This window comes from Histomonas meleagridis (genome assembly GCF_020186115.1).
Source record: "Histomonas meleagridis strain 2922-C6/04-10x chromosome Unknown contig_4, whole genome shotgun sequence".
NCBI classification, from domain to species: domain Eukaryota; phylum Parabasalia; order Tritrichomonadida; family Dientamoebidae; genus Histomonas; species Histomonas meleagridis.
In genome coordinates, this window is record NW_027150883.1 from 753,785 (window position 1) to 773,801 (window position 20,017).

Genomic DNA, 20,017 nt, shown 5'->3' on the forward strand with positions numbered 1-20,017 from the left:
CATTTTAATGACATTACTTAAGGAATAAGTTAATAATTCGATAATTGTTAATGATATCTTATTATATATAATAGTTTTCTCTAAAATTGGAATTTCTTTTTCGATTATGTCTATTAATTTAATACCTAATTCATTATCATACCAATAATTATTTAATGTTCGAATAGATAAAGAAGTTTTAACATTAAAACTTTCTTTATAATTTTGGATTTTATTAATAAAATCTTTAAAAGTTAAATTTACATCAAATATTTTTTCGTTTTTAATTGGGTTTTTAATATTATATTTATTATATAAATCTAAATTATAATAAAATTCATCATAATTCGGGATAAAGAATAAATATGAAAATATTTCAGGTATTAATATATTATAAACATTTTCAATAAATGAATCATAAATATTTAATATTTTCAAAAATATTTTCTCTAATATATAATTCATATTCCAATGTTTAATATATTGTATAATATGAAAAAATCCAATAATTGATTGAAAATGTGTTGAATTTTGATTATTTAATAACTTTATCATAATAATTGCAAATAAATTTATAATTAATTCTAAATAATTGTTGTCAGTAATATTTAATATTGGTTTTGACATTTGTAAGAATAAATAAAATATATAAATATACCAATTAGAATTAATAAATTGTTCATTTTCATTATTCATTAAATATTCATATAATTTATTAATGAAATTATAAATATTTTCGGAATTAAATTCATATGAAATAAATGATATAAAAGGTAATATATTTTTCATTAATTCAGGTGTATCAAAAAATAATTCAATAGTTTCATTCCAAGTTTTAATTGTAATATTTTCTTTATTATATAAATCAATATAAGAATTAATAGTTTCATTAATATTTGGTAAATTATTAAGAAATCCTTTATTTAAATGTTGATAAGCTAAAATTATAAATTTAAATCCAATAATACGAAAATCTTCTTCAAAATCAGATGATAAATAAATAAAAGATGAAATATATTGTTTCTTCGAAAATAATAATTGACAATTAAATATACGTTGTGTAAATAATATATATAAAACATTTAAAGTCTCTAATTTAACTTTAAGATTAGTTAAAATAAAACAACTTTGATATATAAATTCTTGTTCATTAATTTCAAATCGTTTCTTACTAAATGATATTAAAAATGGCCAATATTTCTCACGTTTTTCTTCTTCATTCATTAAATTAATATATGTAAATATTTCAATAAAATTAAATGTATTAATAAATAAATTTGTTGAATTTTCTAAAAACTTTAATAATACATCAGATACAATAATATTATGAAAGTTTTCATCTTTCTTTCTCCAAATATCATAATTTAACCAAAACAATTTTAACATTTCTGATTTATGTTGATCTAATTTTAATGAATAACATAAATTATACATTGAATCTAAGAATTCATTTGTTAAATTATTTGGATTAATCTTTGAACATAAATGTGAAAAAGATTTCATTCCATTAACATTAAAGAATAAATCTTCAAAATCTTTTGAATATAATATAAAACTTATGAATAAATTAATTAATGAATTAAAGAAATTTAAATTATCAGTATCACCTTTAGAAGATATTTGTGGTATATCTACTTGTTCTAATAAAGGGATAAAACGTAATATTCCTTCCATATTAAACATATCATTAACTAATGTACTACTAAATGGTACTATATCACCTTCAATTGAAGCATTTTTATTAATATTATTTGAAGATATATTTAATATATTTTTACCAATTGCCATACGAGAATTATAACATAATAATAAAATAGATTCAATATCTCCATTAAATAATATTTGTGGTAATGATGGAAATAAATTAATATTACTTGGTAAAAATGAATAAATATAATCTAATGGTAAACTTGCTATAGCTTTCATTATCGATGTATTTAAATATTGTGAAAATATATATATTACATTAATATTACATGTTAATGTATAATTAGATGATAATGATTTAGCAATATATAATGATTCAATATTTTCGATTTTTAAATTTGGTATATTAAATGTTGTGATTTTATTACCATTAATAAATACTTTAAAATCTCCATTTTGATATGACATACCAAATGTATACCAAACATTAGTCTTAAATTCAAATTCGATTTTATTTGTTACATTTTTTTGTTTCTTTTGTCCATATTGTGTACATATAAATATATTGCCATTTCTAAATATTATTTCGATGATTGAATTATTGGAAGTTTTAATATATAATAAACGTGGTTCTTTATCATGAGAGAAATTAACTAATTCTAAATTTAATTTAATTACTATTGAAAATCCTTTTGATATATTTGTTGAAGTTAATTTAGGTAAAGTTAAACCTGTTTCAATTCCACCGAAATGAATAAAAGATGAAGGTAAATGTGATTTATCTTGTTCTAATATATTATGAAATCCACTAATTAAATTATATGTCCACCATACACGTTTATTATCATAAGGTTTTAATAATGAAGTAGCTTCAATAAATACTCGAGGCTTAATAATGAATGATGAAACAGTATAAAATAAACCTAATGAAGAAAAAATCGATTCAATTCGATCATTATTAATTGTAGATAAATCAGGAAATTGTTGAATATAATTTAAGATAATAATTAATAATTTACTTTGATATACATGTAAACAATTCGTAAATGATTTCTCACATATTACTGATAAATAATTCATAATTTTAGAATGATATTGTGGTAAATGAATAATAGACATATGTAAATATGGTAATGCTTTATAAAATCGTGTTTCAACTAATTCAGGTAATTGTTTTATTCGAATATTTACTTCAAATACTGTTTCTAATAATACATTAATTAATTCATCTTCAAATGTAATTTGTGATAATAAATTCGAAACTTTATCTAAGAAACGTAAAGGTTTACAATATACAAATTGTTGACAAGATTGATCAAATTTTGTTATATTTAATATTAATTTAACTAAATTTAATAATAATTCATATGATTTTTGTCCAATTTTATTAATACAGATTTGTAATGAGTTAATTAAAAATGGTAATATATCATATTTCTTAAATTGATTAACTAATGTTTTTCGATTAGCTATAATACCTTTTGTTAATAAATTTATTAAATTATTTGCTAAATAAAATGAATCTTCATTTTGTATATCTTCACTTGAATGATTAAAAACTGTTCCAAATAATTTAAAGAAGTTTCGAAATGGTAAAATTTTGTTTCCATCAATTGTTAATATTTCTTCTTTATCAATAATTATTGATTTGGATAATAATTCTAATGCTTGTGCTTTAAATTGTTCATCATATAATAAATGAAACATAAATTGCATAAAACCTAATGATGATAAAAGAATTAATTTAAGTTCTTTATGTTCGAAAAAGACTGAAATAATTGAAAATAAATTGAACCGGATTTTAATGACATGTTCTTTTTGTTTCTTACTTTTAGTCCTTAAGAAAACTAATTGTAACTTATACATATAATTAAAATAACATGGAATAATATTCGATTGATAAATACAATTATAAAATCCTGGATTCTCTAATCGTAATATCGTACGTAATAATTTGGATATAGATAAACCTAAAATTGGACCTGAAAATTCCATTAATGATCCAATGGAATTCAATATTGTTATCGTTTGTTCTTCATTTGAGTTTTTAAGACATAATAATACTAATCTGAAAATGCCTGAGCGAACTTTCTGATAAAATTTCATGTCCCCATTCTCAGATGAAACTAATGTATGATATTTATCAAACATATAACATGTCATTAATTGATCCCAAAAATTCTCTTCAACTAAAACTTGATTTAAGATATTTTGATCATATGATAAAAAGAATTTGATGGTTAATCTTAATAATGATGAGTTTTCTTTTGTGGCTTTATCTTTGATGTTCTTGATTAAGCCGATGACACTTTTGATAATCGTGTTTTTGTACGGACAACCGCTGAAAGTGGAAATAATTGATAGGAAAATGCCGGTTTTTTCATCGGTGGGGTTCATAACGGTCTCTATCGTCGATGTGTCAATTTCAATGTTTTCATTGGAGCTCTTTTGCTTAATCCATTGGAAATCAGGAATCTCTTTATAATCTAAATTACTTGTTTCAGAAAATTCTAGAAATTTATGCGGGATTTTGGTGATTTTAGATGAAAAAGATTGGAAATTTGAATTGACCCAAAGAAATGACTGGATAAAAGATGAAATAATCTCGTTTTCAGAAATGATTTCAGTGATATCAACAATTTTAGTGATACTAAATAAGAAATTTAAGAAACCTGAAATATTTTCAAATATGAAATCTTTCTCATCAGTTGGATGAGTTTCTACTAACTTATGTAAAATGGTATTGGTAGAAACGATAAATGGTTTGATTATTTCGTTTTTGAATTTATTTCCTTCATCTGATGATAATTTTATTATTTGACTACCAATAGAATAACTTAAATTATATTCATCACGTGAATATTGTGGTGTGCCAAAGAGATTATTAATACGTATATACATTAATAGAATATAAGAATATTGTTTTATAAATAATGATGAAGACGAATTCTTATTTAAAGTTGTTGTCGTAACTTTTGTGACTGCATTTATATAAGACATTATCTCTTGTGATGCAGGTTGTGGTTGCTTTTCTAAATAACCATAAAGAAAATCATAAAATTGTCCTATTATAACTTGTGCATCTTTAGATGACTCTGGAGGCATAGCTGAAAAAACAGTAAAAATACATGTACCATCAATAAGTAGATCTTTTTGATCAATTGGAATGTTTGAATTTGTTAAAAGTTTTTGAGCATAAACAACATAATTAATTAAAAACTTATTAAGAATTGGAAGGAGTGAATCAAACACATGTGGATTTGTTCCAAGTAAAGCTTTGTTTTCAGATAACACTTTTGAAATCTGTAACATTTTTTGGGGTGGAGGATTCTCAAGACCAAGCTTTTCGATAATTGTCTGCCTGTCTTTAATTTTTCCTTTTAAAAGCTTTGTACCTATTGGTTTATCTGCAAAATCAGCCAAAATCGATTTCAATGCGGGAATTTCTTTAACTACTTCTGATGTTTTTTGAACGCTCCTTTTATACCAGAACTTAGTAATGTCTTCAAAGGAATCAGATTTCGGCGCTTTTCTTTGGAGCATTGGAATCATGTAATTTTCTTTCCCACTTTTTGAACTAATAACGACAATTTATTCCGTTTATTGTTATTTTTCTGAACAAAACCGTAATGTAAAATCCAGATAGAAAAAATAAAACATAAATTCTTGTCTATATAGTAAAGATAATATTTTTGTTTTATGAATAAAAACATAGATTTTATTTGTAGTATTTAATGTAAGATTAATAATATATTAATACACAAAAATAGCTTGAATTTTGTTGTTTTTGTTTGTTGGTTATTTAACGTAAATTCAAATACTGTCAATTTCAGGAAGGATAATTTCTGGAAAAATAAATTCATTTAGGAAAGAAACACAATATAAATCGGATAAATATAATTTGTGCCAATTCATTGCGCTAACATAAAAATAAAAAAAACTAAAATTTATCTCTTTAGATGGAGCAAGTTCGCTCGATTTTTTCTTATCACAGTTAACCGTTAAGATTTTTTGTGAAAAATAAACAGTTTATGAGGTTAAACGTACTGTTACAGTAAAGGCCATTTTTTAGAAATATCTCGAGATCTTCAGAAATTCTATAGGTTCGACCATAATCATACGTGCATTACAAAGGTTTTAAATGTAGATATTTGGGTAAGAGTTATAGTTGATTAATATGTTTCGCATACACAAGATTGAAAATGAATACTAAAATCTACATCATATCGTGGAAAACGACGAAAAATTTGAGACGAAACCGTTGTCATAAAGTACACTTGCCCGCTTTATCTGATATGCACAAAAATTATCGTATCATAGGGCCCAAGTTTTTGAATGATTTTTGATCTCATCCAATGATGATACACTTTTGCTAATAAATCATTAAAAAAGTTCTGATGTTGATTAACAAGGTTTGCTTGAAAGGAAATGCCCAATGCAATTATGGGAAATACACCAAAATGGAAGAAATTATTATCTTACCAAAAAACTTAAACATAATTATGAATTCCAGGAATGCTCATCTCTTTCTAAAATTTATTCTCCTTCGGTTCTCCATATTCCACCTTCTGATGAAGAAATTGGTATTTTAACATATGGTGTTGAATCACTCTTTAAGGAAAGTCAAGAAATATCACCTAACGAAATGAATTGTGCATTAGGTTATTTGTCACATTTTATGGATAATCGAAATCCAATAGATACTCATTTAATTTGGAAAGACATTAACTCTGAACCCAATAAAGCAAAAGGATTTGATTCTTCACAACAAATCTTGCCAATATTAACCAAAAAAATTATCTTTCGAAAAAATCTATTTTTTTTATGCGGTGATGAGTATATTTTTTTAGGGCTAGAAAATTTGACTTGCTATTCTATCCATAAAAAATGGGAAAAAAGCATAGCAATTCAAAATTTTTCTAATCCAATCTTTTCAACCAATGGCCTTCTCTACTTTATTGATAACAATCGATCTATTTCCTCTATTAATCCAACAGAAAATAATCCTCAAGTTCCTGAATTTACAATTCAGAAACAATTAAAATTTAACAATTTCAAGATTTCCGACACTGTTGATCCATTATTTGCTGTCTATAGTTCAAAGAAGTTTCATTTACATTATGGAAACACTCAATGTTATTATCAGTATTTATTTGAATCGCCTATTAAAAAATACGATTTAGACTCAAAACACCTTTACTTTGCCAACGAGAACACTTTTTCATACGCCGAAGAAGATCGAATTGTTTCATCTGTAAATTTCGATCATGAGATCACTTCATTTTCCTTGACAAAGAACTCCAATACAGTCCTTTGTTTTGGTGAAAACAATTTCTCATTACTCGATCTTCGAATATGTGCCGAAATTTCGAGTATTCGATCAGAAAACCAAATTTACGATTTACTTTTCGAAGAATTTTCTTCGAATTTTGTTTTAATTGGGAAAAACGATGTTTTTCTTTATGACATTCGATATCCCGAAATTTATTCCTCTAAAATTCATGTTCCGTATGAGTTTAAAGCCGAATTTATCAAGAATTCGCCTTTTTTGGCTATTGCTTCAAGTGATGGCAAATGCGTATTATATGATGCAAATGTTGAACAAATAAAAGAAATTGTTTCATTTAACATCGGATGTTCGCAAATAAAAGAAATTAAAACTACAAAAAACGCAGTATTTATCCAACAAGAAAATGAAATAAATATGCTACAAATCGGTACGAAAAAGATTCATTTACCAAATGTAATATAAAAATATATTTTTGTTATAAATAAACATTTTTAGGAAACCGTTTATTGTTGCAGACAGACATTGTCAATGTGGATGTCATTTTGCTACAATTAAATTTGATGGATAAAAAATAGGTGGGTAAAAAAACCAGACAAATTTTGTGAAAAATTGAATCGATTTTGAGAATGAATTTGAATAACTTTCAATTCAAATATGAATTTTTTCAAAAGCTTGACACTCTAAGGAATGCCAGCTTTAAGTATTGATTGCTCATTTTTAATAATGTAGTCAAATGATTTAAAAGGCGAAAACCCCATGATGAAAGGAGGGATAGATATTAATGGTAATAATTTTTTATTGGTTTGTTTGATGTTGTTTTTAATTGAACAATAATTTTTGAAATTTATTCATATAGTTTAGTAATGCACTTATTAGAGTAGCCCAAGCAGGTGATATTGATATAGTAAAACAACTTCTTGCACAAGAAGGAATTGATGTTAATGCTAAAGATATTTCTTGATTATGTTTAATGCCTATTTTATTAACTTGGTATTTCGATATAATATTTGGAAATCATTTTAATTATATGATACAGTACTTATTTGGGGCTCTATAACTGGACAAAATAAAATAGTTAAATTGCTTTTTGAACATAAAGGAATTGATGTTAATGCGAAAACGATATATTATTTTTATTTAATGCTGTTTATAATTTATGACTTAGTGTTTCAAAATAATATTTGGGAATCATGTAAATTATTTGAAACAGCACTTATTAAAGCATTTTTAAATGTATGTATAAATAGTTAAATTACTTTCTGAACAAAAAGGAATTGATGTTAATGCTCGAAATATTTATTTTGAAAATAAATTAATACTTCAAAATAATATTTGGAAATCATTTAAATTATATAAAACAGCGCTTAAAATTGCATCTGAAAACAAACATGGAGATATATTTAATTTATATCGTGCACAAAACGGAATTGGATTTAAACCTGAAAAAAAATTATACATTCGTTTCATTCGATGTTGTTTATAATATTCTGATATTTGATAATATTTTTTGAAGTTCACTTTTATAATTTTGTGATGAATTTCTCTACGCGCAGCCCAAGCAGGTGGTATTAATAGAATAAAACAACTTCTTGAGCAAGGAATTGATGTTAATTCGCATAATATTTATTTGTTTGATTTAGAATTTATTTTAATATTTTATAATTTCAAATGTAAATATGGAAATTATTCTGAGTATTTTGGACAGCGCTTATGTATGCATCTAGAAGTTGTAGTACAAGGAAGTATCAAATTACTTCTTGAACAAGAAAAAATTGATATTAATGCTATGAATAATATTTATATGTTATATAGTGTGTTTCAAAATAATATTTGGAAATTGTTTAAATATTTTGATTCAGCACAAATAATAGCTTATGAAAAAGATCATAATGATATATAGTTGAATTAATTAGTGGGATGAATTAAGTTATTAAATTCATCTAAATTTAGTGATATAAATGAAAAAATACCAAATTATAAAAAAAATTCCCCAATGAACTAAATAATTATTAACTTAAATTCAATATAATAATTAAAATATGATATTTATACATATGCATGATACAATTTGAAAAATTTCACGAAATAAGTTGGGAAAAAAATAATTTATTATAATTTCGATATTTCATAAAAAATCGTTTTTCTAGACACAATTTTGTCTCTTTAATTTAATACATTATGCGAGTATTTATTATGAAAAAAGGCTCTATTAACACATTTGGGTTAAAGATAAATTCGTTTTAAAAAGAGGACGTTAATTAACACTGAACTCACTTCACGCTTTCACAATTTGTTTTTTTTGAAAGATTAAGATTATCTTATGAACGCTCAACTTTAATTCAATTCGTTCTAACTGTTCGAACAGAAATGATTTTTTGTATACTTGTAAACCATTAAAAAAGTGTAATGAAACGAGATGGAAAATTTCGAAGAAACAAATCCTACATTTCATCAAAGAGTTGCCATATATGCAGCTTATGTGGTCAAAAAGTTCATTTTTTTAAATAATGCAATTAGAGACCAAGTAATTTCATCAAAGCAATCAAGTGGTATTTTCTTCATAGGAAACAATTATTTCAGGAAACATTATTAAGCTCCAAATTTGGAATTCGCCAGGCACACAGTCTCTGTCCTACCGCATGTGATTTTGGAATAGTTTGAAGGAAAACGAAGACTCAGTCCCAATAATATTGCCTGAAGCTGGCACACATCAAAATCCTGTCAACCCAAAAAAATATCTGAATCAGTTCGTTCAAAATTTCAATGGTTTACTGTGATGAAGTTGCACACAAAGAAAAGAAAAAATCAAAAAAAGCTATAAATGTGAAAGCACCAAAAGGTCACTAAATAATATTCATTGCACTCTAATTGTTAGCAATGTTTTTAGTTGCAATTTGAAGCAAAAAATCAAAATTTAATTATTTAATTATTATTTTCATGATCATGATCGGAAGAGGATGAAGATGATGAAGAAGTGTTTTCTTTCTTTTCTGTTTCCTTAATTTTTACTTCGCGTTCTGTTATTTCGACTGGATCTGATACTATTTGTGGCAGTGGTTCTTCTTTTCTCTCTTCGATTGGCTTAACATCTCTACTTTCAATTTTGTTCCTAAAGATTAACTTATATATCATTGGGTGAAGAAGTGTTCCGGGAAGTAAAATAATAATAAATGTGAATATTAGATTAAAGTAAAATGGATCAACTTTGGTGAACAAAAAGGCAAAGAAAAATGCAACAACGGATGTGATGATCCTTCGTAATGAAGAAGCCTTTGTTTGTTTTTCAGATCCGGCAATTCGTTTAGATGCCTTTTCAATGAATTCACAGAATTCTTCCAATGTACGAACACGATTTGGTGCTAACGGGTCATCAGCTGGAAGTGGTTTGAAAAGATATTTTGATATATATTTTTTAAGATATGTCCATATAATTGCAATGCCATATAAAACAACAAAGAACAATGCTATAACAGCGAAAAATCCGGCTTCTGAACTTCTAACAAATAAATAAAATGAAAGAATACCAACTAATAATAAAACTAAAACAAGAGGTCGCTTGAACAAAAGAACCTCTTGCATTCGCAAAATAAATTCTTCATATGGTCTAAGAGTATCTGCTAAAGTTTGTGGATTTTTTTGTTCTTCTGACATTTTTATGGATTTAATGAATCCGTTTAAAAGTGACACTTATCAGGTAACATAATTTTTCAACCAAAATTGTCGTCAGATTTCCAAATGGAAACGACCAAAGAAAAACCAAATATCTCATCTAATGACCTTTTCAGCTTAAAAAGCGTAATTGACAATGCTATAAGAGTAATTGATCAAGTTGAAACGCCTATTATGTCAAATATAAAACATTTTATACATGGTTTATGTAGTCATAATCCAGAAAAGCGTTCTGGATATGCAATAATATTATCGTGTATTTTAGAAAGGTTTAAGGATAGATTTGATCAAGAAGAAACTGTGAATGAAATATTGAATTTCAAATTCTCAAATAAAAAGCAAACACAAAAAGCATCAATCAGAACAGCCTTGATCGCAAAAATATTATTATATACAATGTTCATTAGATCTGGTATTGTTCATGATGATGAATTTGTTTTATCTTTTTTAGAAGGGATTGCAGAGGTTGGTGTTTCTCATCCAAATTTTCATCCATTTGTTTGTAGTGCCCTTGCAGAGTTACAAGCAATCACCAACTATAAATATTTAAATGAAACTGCACAATTAATTCCTTCGAAATTAGATTCCTTTATTTTTTGGTTCAAAGTTTCCAAATATTGTCCAGATGAAATTAGAAGTTCTCTTCCACCTTCTTTTCAAGAATCACCTTTCAATGAAAAGACAGCAGAAAATCTACAGAAAACCACCTTTGTTACAAAACAACCATGGAACTCTTTAGTGTGGAAAGAAGTCTTAACAGATGCGACCCAAGATGAATTACTTGTTTTTTGGCCTCAAGTCTTTGGAAAACAAATTCGAACTGGCGACAAAACCGTTAAAATGTCTATCGTTCACATTGTCAAAACCGTTCTCAATATTTTGAAGCCTGAACTCTTTGAAATTGTAATATCAGCAGATTTCATCAAGATGATTAATTCATTATTAACCAATCCAATGTTAGAAGTCCCACTTAATGATTTTTTCAATTATATTTTAAGTTTATCAACATCTACAGAACGGAACAATTTATTTGTTCAATATTTTGCATACATTGATTATCGTTATGCAGATTTTTTTAGTTTCCATACAAAACTATTTAACAAATGTGATCCTCAAACATTACGAACATATTTTACTCAAATTGTTAACTTTTCTGATCTTGATCTCCTCGAATATAAACGTCGAATGCCATCAGACAAAGTCAATGACAAACAAATCAGTGCCTTTAAGTTTGATGTTTTACGATCGATATTTATCTCATCAGGATTATATAATGATATTCAACTCACTCTTGATTTATATAATTATATTACAGAAACTTGGAGAGAACATTTATATTTATTCGGGTTTAATTTAGTTGATTATGATATGCATCGAATAGAAGGATCAGCTTCATATCAAATGTTATTACAGAATCCCGAAATTTCACATTTCGATGCATGTTTCCAATTATGTAATTTATGTACCGGTATTTCGTCATCACCTTCATTAAATACATTGATTCCACCTGATGTAGATGACGCAAAGCCTTCAACAGATTTCATATTAATTGCGGCGCAAAAAGTTAATGAGCCGCCGCTTATAAAATATGCGTTTCAGATGCATTTGAAAGAAGTTGTGCCGAAAATACCTATTGAAGAATTAGAAAAATTCTTTAAGGAATATGTTCCCCTTCCAGAGACTTTTAATCAAGCAACTATCGAAGTATTCGATATTGTTCTTAACTCTTGTAATTTCACTTTTAATTTTTTGAGCTCTTTCTTTACAATGTTTTGTAAAACTTTCGATATTAATATTCAATTGGCTCAATCCTTATCTGAACTTATAAAAAGAATTACAAAAAAACAAACTTTGCCATTCGATTTCGCTGGTGTTATTAAAAGTTTGTTTTCTTCTTTTCTAGGAATTTCAAATAAAACTATAAATAGAAACGAACGTTTAATATTCAGAACATTTGAAAAGATTTTAACGGCAACAATCAAAAAATCGCTGCCACTTTCCGTAAAGGATTCAAAAGTGCTTCAAAGTCAACTTGATTTAGCAGTGACTGATTTTGCATTCAAAACTCATCCACATTTTGGAGAAGAAATATTTATCACTTATACTAAACTTCCTGTTGAAGCTAATCAAATTCTATTACCTGTGTTAATGGGACATATTCCAGAAGTTAAGCGCTTACAAAGAAGAATTATGTTGTTAAACATTGTAACTACAATACTTACAACACCAAAAGGTTTAGAAATACTTTCAACAAAAAATAACGACTTTAACAAATGTGTTTTAACACTCCTAAATGAAGATTATATTACAAGTAAAGAAAATGAGAAAAAGTTCAAGAAAACTTTTATAGCAATACATAAGTGGTTACAACTAATCGAGAAAAAAAGAAAAATTTGTGCTCAGATTAATATTGGAGACATAAAACGAAAAGTACTTTCGATACAAAAGATGTCTAAAGGACCGATACAAACCACCACAATTCAATTCGCAAAAACTTTGAACCGTATAGAAAAATTGGTGCACCCCAAGCAGAGAACGTTTGCATGAAATAAATAAATAAATAAAATTATGAATTTATAATTTATGGTTGAAGTACAGGTACTGTTTCTCCTTTGAGGATTTTTGCCCACCCGATAAGTCGCCATGTCGTTTCGACTTTACGTGACAATGCAATTCTTTCTCCAACTGATGTACAAACTGGTTCCTTTAAATTGATTACAGCAAAATTATTCGCAAAACCAATGATTTGACCACCAGTAGATGTTGACCCAACATTAACCATAAGAATTTCATGGTTACTTAATGGCGCAATCTTTGTATCTGCAGGACCTTTGGCTTGAACAACACCAAGTAATCTTTGGAAAAGTGTGAAGGAGACCGTTAACTGTATGTAAATCTCTGGAAGTGTTCCGGGGCGCCCTAAAACTTGACCGGCAAGTTTATCGGCACGGCAAAGTGATGGATCAAGGGTGGTCCCAACACCGATCAAACCACCAGGAACCGCAAATTCAAGTGAATTGTTTTCTGCTTTCAATGAAACAATTCGACATCGACGAATTCTGCAGAATGTACCTTCTGATGTCTTCTCAAGTGTACCTGGTCTGACTTCAATTTCATCATTAAGACGAAGACAACCTTCAAGAATTGATCCACCTGCAATTCCTCCTTCAATTTGTCTGACATCTGTACCTGGTTTATTTACATCAAATGAACGAATAACAATCATACGAGGTGCAGCACTATAATCACGCATTGGAACTGGAATTGTTTTAACAATGTGTTCAACAACATAGTCAATATTAAATCCAAGCTGAGCTGAAATTGGTATAATTGGGGCTCCTTTAGCAGCTGTAGTTGATGTGTATTTAAGAATAGCTGCATATTGATCTGTGGCATCTTCTTGACGAACAAGATCAATTTTATTTTGGAGAATAATCAAATGTTTGAGATTCATAATTTCGACAGCAGCAAGATGTTCACTTGTTTGTGGTTGTGGGCAAGGTTCGTTTGCAGCAATTAAAAGAAGTGCAGCATCCATAACAGCTGTACCGTTAAGCATTGTAGCCATTAAAACATCGTGACCAGGGCAATCAACGAATGAAATATGACGAATAAGTTCAACAGTTGAACCACATTTCGGACATTTTGGATCTTTTAAAATTGCTGATGATTTTGACATATAACATTCTGGTGCAGGGCATTTTGGACATTGATAAATTTTAGCATTTGCATAACCTAAACGAATTGTAATATTTCTTTCGAGTTCTTTCTTGGTTCGAATTGTTGTAACTCCTGATAAAGCGCGAACAACTGTAGTTTTACCGTGTGCGACATGACCAATTGTACCTATATTAATAGTAGATTGGTTTACAATAATTTCTGGTGAAAGTGGAGAAAGTTTCGTAACATCTATCATGGCCAAATGTCAGAGCCTCCAAATCAACTTTTGTTTATTTTCGATGCCATTTTGATCCCACTTAAATTCAAAGAAAAAAAATTCATCATGAAATAATTCCAAACGGTTTCCAATCCAAACACTGCAGTGTGTATTATATGATACATCAGATAAAAAATGATTTTTTTTTTATATTTAGATGAAAGGTACTGTAGCTACTCTATCTATCTTTTAGATAATATTTTTTTACCAATTTTATCACTTAAAGTAGTTTTGCGAATTTTCATCGTCTCCAAAATTAGTATAACTTCAGACGTTTTCTAAAATGATTAAGGATTTCAAGAAGTGCAGTCAAAATAAATTTCACGATGGATATTTCTCGAAACTTCTACAATAGATAGGAATATATCTATGAACACTATTTTTGAGATTTCATAAATATCTCACAAAGAATTAATTTACGTTCACCTTCAAATCGGTTATTACCAAATGACTTAAGCTTAACTCATATCAAAATTAATCCATTTATTTTTTTATTGTGTTCAGCACATTCATAGTCTCTATGACATTTCTGTTTCTTACTTTGGTTCGTAAAACAAGAAAAGTGCCGCTGTTGATACCACTGCCACCACTTCCTCCGTTGGATGTGCCTCGCAAACAGTTACTCTCTTATTGAAGTCACTTCCAACCTCGGGCGGGAGCCTTGGCATTCTTGCACTGACCGCCTTATGTTGCGACGTCTTTTGGTTCTTCCAATCCCATGTCATGAAGTCAGCAGAGTAACATCCGGTTACAACTTTACCCTTCGGCGTGAATGTCGTCCGGAATTGGTCTTTAACATAGTCGTCCTCAATGAGCCAGTTCATTTTGTTGGGGAACCATTGCACATCAAGTTTTGCCGCTGGAGACGATACGTTTCGGACGTCCCAAATTTGGACATCACCAAACCTACGAACGGCGAAGTAATTACCTTCGTGTGAAAAGGCAATGCTGCCAACGCATTCACAACCATCAAGTTGCATATGTTGACTTGAATAATTATGAGTATCAATATCAAAAATTGGTGTGAGATCTTCGGCTTGTTGGCGGATATCAAAAAGCTTACAGAAGCCAAAATCATCGCCAACTATAAATGTCGACGGATTGCGTGGATCAACTCCTGACGTGGTAATCTCGGGATCTTGTTGCGAAACTTTGCAGAGACAGACTGAACTGACTTGACGTTCAATATCCCAAAGTTTGACACAGGATATATCAACCATTAAAAATGATTTTTGATCTGATAATGTTTGTAAATCAACAATATACTCTATTTGTGTATCAAAGAATGTACGGATACATTCGGTGCTATATTTGTTGTCGACTTGACGTGGAGTTGGAAAAACAAATGTATCAAATTCTTGTGATTCATCAAAATCATTCCAAGAAATACGTGTGTCGGTAATAAATCGCCAAAGCTTTGCATCGTGGCTATTACATGATAGTAAAAGATGGTTCATTGTTTGACATGGAATCCATTTGAGAGAATTAACTTTCATTTCACTTAATTCACTTCTGAAGTAATCAAATTCGGCTTTATGAGCATGTGTTTGAGTTGCAAATGAAACAGTTGGTTTGTGTCCTTGTCCTATTTTGAAAAAAACTACTCTTCCAGCATTATCACCAGACGCAAGAAATTGACCATCACTACTGAATGCAAGGGTTGAAATGGTGTCATCAGGTTTAAATTGGCTAAGTGATACATGGTCTCCAAACGCAGTTAGAAATTGAAGATTCATTTTTTTGTGAATTACCCCCTTTAAATTTTACCCATTTTCAGTGCTTTATTTGTGAAATAATGAATGTCACTTTTATTAAACAGCGTGACAAGTGTATTTTAACGGATGACAAATAATTAAAAGGTCTTCTACATAAAATTTTATAGTTCTCCCATTATTTTTATTCATTCATGAGCTAAACATAAAATACATATAGAAAATTGTCGCATTATATTTTTATATATTATAAAAAATTTAATTAATTTATTATTTATAACAAGCTATTATTTTCTTTAACTTTTATGCTCAATAACTAATACAACTATATATATAATTAAACATAATATTATTTTTAAATTAGTCCAAAAGTAATGTTAATAATGATTGTAAAAAAATGAACAAGTTCTTAAAATCTGAACTCATAAAAATATTTATATAGTTTGAATACCTTAAGATATGTATGTATGCTTTATCTATTTTTACAATAGAAAGGAAGTTGAGTGTTTTTATTTTTGGCGGGATTTTGTGGAAGGTTAAACGTGCTATCGAAAATTTCTGGCCAGATAACTCCAAAAGTATTATTATAGAATTAAATTTGGATGAGCGATTTTACAGGATATGAATTTAAGGTACCATATCAACCAAAGTTTGAACCACATGTCAAACCAGAAAAAGAGCAACCTTCAAAACTGGATATATCTTTAGAAGAACTTGTAATACAAGAAAAGAAAGGTGGGATTATTGATGATCCAAATTCAGTAACTGCAGATGATTTCAAACCAAAGAAAAAGAATAGATCTGATAGTCGTTCAGGTAAAGAAACCAAATATGTACAAATTCACATTCCTCGTGAAGCACTTGAAGATCTATGCAAATCTCTAGAGTTAGATACCAATGGGTATTATGTTAAGATGGAAGCAGTTCTTAAGCGTAGGAAATAATTTGAATAAACTTTTTATATTTCATTTCAATGAATCAAAATTGCTTCTACATTCTTTTTAGTGGAAACCATTATGGTTTTATTTATTTTTTATATTCCTATTAAGATGTTTCTTCATTAAAATTTAAAGAATCGATCGAACGATTTATAATTTAGATAAAAGAAACTAATTTCTAAACGCCCAAAAAGTTTTGGTATCGAATTGTAAGTAAACTTTACATTAGAGCTCAAAAAGAAAAGTAAATTTGTAAATTTATTATTTTTTTTTAGATATTACAAATATTTATGACAGAAATTCAGTCAGTTCGCAAACGTTATTCATCAGCGCAACAGATAACCTTTCGCAGTTTTCACTTAATCCGGTATTGAGTATCCCTTCCAATGTCAAGGCCAATTCGCATTCAGCAAATTGCGTGGCGATTTCCGTTGTGAGCTTTCCGCCTTTGGCATAAAATGCCAAATAAAACAAAGAGTTCACAAGAAGAATAAATAAATCATCATTTGGCACACAAAGGAAATCGATCAGAATTGTCACATAGCCTTTGGACAACAAATTCTCCATATTGACTTTAGCTAAATTTGCAAGTGTTTCAATTGCAATTTCCTTTAATGAAAATGAAGAATTTTGGAAAACACCAAGTAAAAAGTCATCAATATGATACTTAAGTGATAACTCTGCTTGAGCAGTATCATATTTAAACACTGAATTGATCATAGAACAGAAAGATATCCATGTTTCATCTTCATGTTCGAATTTGACAAACTGACTAAACGCTCCCCATGAAAAATATGCTAAAGTCTCTTGTTCATGTGTTTCAAACAAATAAGAAATCAGTTTAAAAGCCGAATACGCTTTTTCTTCTGAATCAAAAGTGCTCAATTGAAAAAGTAAGAAGCCGTTTATATCGTTGTCATAACCGTTTTTGAGAGCGGTTATAAATAATTCAAACGTAAAATGACTTTGTTCGTCAATTACATCCATACGGTATCTTAAGAATTCAGCCAATGGTTGACACCGAACTTCAGAAGTGATGATAAAGCTAAATATTTTACATATTTGATATTGATGAGAAATAGGAAGACTATCAAACATATTTAAGAGATGATCAACAAATCCAACTTCTACAAGAGAATGACAACCTTCCAAATTGTCATCAAGAAGATAGCAAAAGAAGTTAAGAATGTTTTCATCAATTCTACCATTGTTAAATTGTAATAATTTATGCATGAAATCAGCTGATGAAAGAATTGTCAGATCAACTTCTGGCGAAATGATAACGTTAGAAATAAGCATCAAAATTGTATTATATAATGAATAACAATTTTCTTCAAAAAGAATCGATATTAATAATTCCAAAACATTTTTTTCATTAATCATACTACAAGGGAGATCATGATTATCTGACAACCAAAGTAACTGTGAAAGTAATTTTTCTATTTCATTTTGAATTTTATTTAAAAAACATTGTTGAAGATTTGAAATGCATAACAAAAACTGATTTTCCACATTTGAAACTTCATATTCATTATCACCTTTTGCTGGTGTGATTAGTTTTCTCGAGTTTCTTCTGTTTGGAAGAGCTTTGTAACTTGTTTTCATCGAGGAAGGAAATCTACTTCACTCATTCGGAATAAAGTTATCAAAAACAAAAGTGTCACATAAACAAATAAACGTTTTTTTATGCATTACTCTTCAGTGAGGCTACATCAAATTCGAGAAAATCGAGGATATTTGGAGCTCCCTTCACAATGTTAAAGAAATCTTCTTTCGACAATTCGCCTTTTCCAGATGTATCAAATTCATCGAACAAATCATCAACAAGTTTTAGCAGTTGTTCATTATCCATGTGCATAAGCGTGTTACCTTCAAGTGACATTTCAATGATTAATTGAACTTCATCTTTTGATATTGTTCCACCACCATCTTCATCGTAAGCCCTGAAACATAAATCAGATTTAACATCAATTGGTGCATCTGGTAAGAAGAAGTTAAGTCCCATGACAAATTCTTCAAAACTAATTGTTCCATTTCCATCTTCATCAAGTAACTTATACATTAATTTTCCAACTCTTTCGTTTCCAATCCTCAATTTCTTGATAAATTCATCTTCATTAATGGAACCTTCTCCATTTAGATTATTTGTTCCTGCTAAATCACGATAAACATCCATTAACTGAATAACTTCTTGAGGTTTAAAAAGAACACCTTTTTTCTCAAGTTTTTTCAAAATAGCAGTATTAGAATCTAATTCGTCTTCGACAGTAGATTCTTCACTTCCCATCCGCAAATTTGAAACCGATATTTGAATGCGAATGGTATTCAAATCCACTTTTTGCAAAGAACCTATTCAGAGGCATTTGATCACGTTTACGGTTTGCGGCTCGAAATTTGCCGACAAAGACAAATTTAAACCGGAAATTTCGAAGTAAAATAATAAAATTTAAACATTTATTGATCTGATGATAATAAGTTTGTGCTTTTGGTTAATAATTTTCAGAATCTCGCAAACTTACAACGTCTAAATAAATTTAAATCTTTCAAAATTGATTTTTAAATCGAGCAAAGGTGAGGTGATTCAATATAAAACGGTTGATTTCTATTGATTATGATCACTAAATAATCGTTTCTCACAGAAATACCCGATACCTTATTTTATGCACATAAACGAATTTGTATTTTAAATTTCAATCATGCCATTTCATGAAAATCAAATTTGTTTGTTTTATATAAGTTGTTTATTACAAGAATGATTACTTGGTCTTTTAATATTGATCCGCCTTCTCTGGGGTGCTCCGAATAAACTTATCAAAATTTAATAAACCGAAAATTTTAAATGATG

At 28.3% G+C, this 20,017-nt stretch overlaps 6 protein-coding genes across 6 annotated transcripts; 1 reads left to right on the forward strand and 5 right to left on the reverse strand.

Annotated features, from left to right (window-relative positions):
* Positions 1–9,838: 9,838 nt before the first annotated feature.
* GO595_005977 (uncharacterized protein) lies at positions 9,839–10,567 on the reverse strand (the record flags this gene model as incomplete). The annotated part of the gene is made up of 1 exon (XM_067919278.1): positions 9,839–10,567. The coding sequence occupies one exon, from the start codon at positions 10,565–10,567 to the stop codon at positions 9,839–9,841; it is 729 nt and encodes a 242-aa protein (XP_067774013.1).
* Positions 10,568–13,166: 2,599 nt separating this feature from the next.
* GO595_005978 (Eukaryotic translation initiation factor 2 subunit gamma) lies at positions 13,167–14,501 on the reverse strand (the record flags this gene model as incomplete). The annotated part of the gene is made up of 1 exon (XM_067919279.1): positions 13,167–14,501. The coding sequence occupies one exon, from the start codon at positions 14,499–14,501 to the stop codon at positions 13,167–13,169; it is 1,335 nt and encodes a 444-aa protein (XP_067774014.1).
* Positions 14,502–15,058: 557 nt separating this feature from the next.
* GO595_005979 (protein phosphatase PP2A regulatory subunit B) lies at positions 15,059–16,258 on the reverse strand (the record flags this gene model as incomplete). The annotated part of the gene is made up of 1 exon (XM_067919280.1): positions 15,059–16,258. The coding sequence occupies one exon, from the start codon at positions 16,256–16,258 to the stop codon at positions 15,059–15,061; it is 1,200 nt and encodes a 399-aa protein (XP_067774015.1).
* Positions 16,259–16,836: 578 nt separating this feature from the next.
* Positions 16,837–17,178, forward strand: GO595_005980 (uncharacterized protein; the record flags this gene model as incomplete). The annotated part of the gene is made up of 1 exon (XM_067919281.1): positions 16,837–17,178. One exon carries the CDS (start codon positions 16,837–16,839, stop codon positions 17,176–17,178), a length of 342 nt encoding a protein of 113 aa, XP_067774016.1.
* Positions 17,179–17,460: 282 nt separating this feature from the next.
* GO595_005981 (uncharacterized protein) lies at positions 17,461–18,159 on the reverse strand (the record flags this gene model as incomplete). Its single annotated transcript, XM_067919282.1, has 1 exon — positions 17,461–18,159. The coding sequence occupies one exon, from the start codon at positions 18,157–18,159 to the stop codon at positions 17,461–17,463; it is 699 nt and encodes a 232-aa protein (XP_067774017.1).
* A 697-nt stretch (positions 18,160–18,856) lies between these two features.
* GO595_005982 (EF hand family protein) lies at positions 18,857–19,459 on the reverse strand (the record flags this gene model as incomplete). The annotated part of the gene is made up of 1 exon (XM_067919283.1): positions 18,857–19,459. The coding sequence occupies one exon, from the start codon at positions 19,457–19,459 to the stop codon at positions 18,857–18,859; it is 603 nt and encodes a 200-aa protein (XP_067774018.1).
* Positions 19,460–20,017: the final 558 nt, after the last annotated feature.